Source organism: Elephas maximus, chromosome 21, assembly GCF_024166365.1.
Source record: "Elephas maximus indicus isolate mEleMax1 chromosome 21, mEleMax1 primary haplotype, whole genome shotgun sequence".
Taxonomy (NCBI): Eukaryota; Metazoa; Chordata; class Mammalia; order Proboscidea; family Elephantidae; genus Elephas; species Elephas maximus.
The window spans coordinates 55439127-55441770 of NC_064839.1; the positions used below are offsets into that span (position 1 = coordinate 55439127).

The 2644-nt window shown below is 46.2% G+C and overlaps 1 protein-coding gene across 1 annotated transcript; it reads left to right on the top strand.

Moving 5' to 3' along the window:
- The first annotated feature begins 329 nt into the window (after positions 1-329).
- Positions 330-2439, top strand: LOC126064580 (putative protein FAM90A26). The gene is made up of 2 exons (XM_049863788.1): positions 330-424; positions 1644-2439. Exons 1-2 carry the CDS (start codon positions 330-332, stop codon positions 2437-2439), a joined length of 891 nt encoding a protein of 296 aa, XP_049719745.1.
- Positions 2440-2644: the final 205 nt, after the last annotated feature.

Below are 2644 nucleotides of genomic sequence, written 5' to 3' on the forward strand. Positions count from 1 at the left end.
ATAAACCTCATCCTTAGACTCTGTAGTTGTTCCTCCCAGTTCCCTGCTCTGACAGGAGCAGGACCATAATCTCCTGAAATTCCTTACACTTATCGGGCCATGTGCAGATGTTCCCTCTAGCAAAACAAGACCTAACTATTAAAATCTGATATTATCTTTACCTTTGAAAGTTGCCTGTTTTTTCTACTGAGTCACCAAGCACCCTCCTTCTCTACCCACAGAGGAAGTGCAAGAACTGTGGAGCCTTTGGGCACACAACAAGACGTAAGAGGTGCCCCATAAAGTGCTGGAGTGGGGCCACAGTCCCCCAGGCCTTGGGCTCAGAAAAGATGAAGAAGGAGAACCTGGAGCCAAAGAAGCCCCAGGAGCCTCAGACCCTTTGGCCCTTTAACAACTTGGAAAGAGAGAAGGAACAAAGACAAAGGTGAGAAACATGGAAAGTCCTTGGGTATTAAAGTAGATGATGTGTTTTCATCTCTATGTCGTGTGTCCAGCTATCTCCAGAGAAGGACAGGATAACTGGAGAGAAATAGCCAAGAGCTCAATATGTTCCAGCTGTCCACATTCAGGAGATAATTCTAGTACCAGACAATCTCTAAGGGGAAGGGATGGGGCATATCTTTTATCTTTGCGCATGGTAGGGACAGAACAGCAGACTCTAACTTAAAGGACAGAGCGGATAAATCTAGGGGGCTGAATGAGTTTGAAGGATGAATCTGAGGTGAGGAAATAGGCAGCCTTGGAAAAGATCACAGTGATTCAATACCCGCCTCATCCCAAAACCATGAATTGGACTGGGCCCCTGGAATACTAATCCTAGTTTGGGACAATTTTTGGAGCATGTCCACTTTACAGGTTTTTGTCTGTTTTCCAATCAGGGAAGAAGAGCATGAGAGGAAAGCTGTACTCCTGAAATTTCCCAAGAGATCCAAGGAGAAAAAGCAGCAAAATTGGAAGGAATCGACAGAATCTTGTGACTGCTTGAGGGTGAGTCAACCGGGTTCCCCACTCTGTTTCTCTTCTGTGTAAGCTTGATTTCCTTCACTCCCATGCCCCTTCTGTGACAAGTGTTTTACAATTCTATTGTGGCCCACAGGATTCCAAATTTTCTGCATACTTTTCAGGGGCCATTTTCCCTTTGCTTCTTTGTTTTTGTAATATTTCTTGCATACCTACCAAAAACACGCTAGTGGGAGCATTTCCGTGCATAGGTGTAAGTGATTTAGTCAGATGCCTTCCAAGAGGTAGACTCACACATGGGAAAATCTGCATCTTTTAAGTTGTGTTATGTATTTCCAAATATCTCTTGAAAACACATTAGCCATCCATCCGTCTTCAAAAGACCTGTAGCCATGTCCACTCCATAGAAGTCTATAGGAAAGGGTTTATTCTATATTATTAAGCAAGACAGAATAGTACAAAAGTTTATAGTTTTCAGCCTGATGGGAACAGTATATCCAGCTGAAATTGTAGTTTATTTCCCCTGAGCCTAACTGTGTTCGGGTACCTCTTCATATCCAAAGAGACTGCCTGTATTTCTTCTACTGTTGATAACTTTCACGCCTTTATGTTTGGTCGAGTTTTCTTTTCCACTTGACTTGGAGGAAATCCTAATATATGTCCTGCAGTGTCTTCTCCCACAGCATCCTTGCAGGCCCATGCCCATTCACACTACCAAGATGCGATCTGTCCTGGACCCTTCTCTCAGAAACTGGCCACCTACCTGTAAGGAAACCTGACCAGAAATCCATCTTCCCTGAAAGGTCTCGCATCGAAGATCATGATCCAAGCTTCTTCTCATCTCATGGACAAACTAAAGAAGAAGTGGATATCACTAGTTCTTTTCAGCCAGCAACCAAACACTTTGGCCAGGACTCTACCGTCCTGGCCAAGACAACAGATAACAGATGTGATGCTTGTGCTTATTATGTTTCCCAGCCGGCCTCAAAAACCCTTCCCCTGGGCCATGTCCTCAGCCCCAAGGCACAAGCCCAGGGTCCTGATAGGATCTCAAAATCCAGTCCACAGCCTGCCAGAGGTAGAAGGGGCCAGGACTCTCCACTCAGCATTCAGGCACCAGGAAAAAGATCTGCCCAGACCCCCAAACAGAACTGCTTGAATCCTGTGAAGAAAGCAAAACTCACAACCCTAGAGATTGTGCAACAGAGCAGAAAGAGACCTGATGTGGGAGCTGGCCAGCCTCTTTCCAATACAAGTGAATTTGGACCCAATGGGCCACCCCAAGTCACCGGGATGACTGACCTCCAGCCGCCGCACAGTAGACCTCAACTGAATACTGTCGAAACCAGCCCTATCCTTCCACCCCCACTTTCTAGCTCTGTTCCACGACAGCCACTCAGAATTGTCTTCACAAGAATGGAAAATGGACAGTGGAGCTCCAGGTTCAGAACATCTCCCACCTCTCTCCCTCCTGAGTAGCCTAGACCTCTTGTAGGGAGCCTTTAGGTTCTTGAGATTTGTGAGAGACACAGTTCCTGGATTCTAGTGAGGCTTCTGGCCTCCTTTTAAGGGGAGTGACTGGGAGTGAGACCTCTATGGTAGGGACCCTCAGCCTCAAGCCTCACATCAATGGATTGTGACTAAATGAGCACAGAGGGGAAAGATGCAGGGAACAGGGTGTATT

What these genes read in the sequence shown, in the direction of transcription:
- LOC126064580 (XM_049863788.1), top strand. Translation starts at nt 330, where the DNA reads ATGAAGAAGGAGAACCTGGAGCCAAAGAAGCCCCAGGAGCCTCAGACC. An exon ending in GAGAAGGAACAAAGACAAAG is followed by an intron (nt 425 to 1,643) that starts GTGAGAAACATG and finishes CTTCTCCCACAG; the next exon opens with CATCCTTGCAGGCCCATGCC.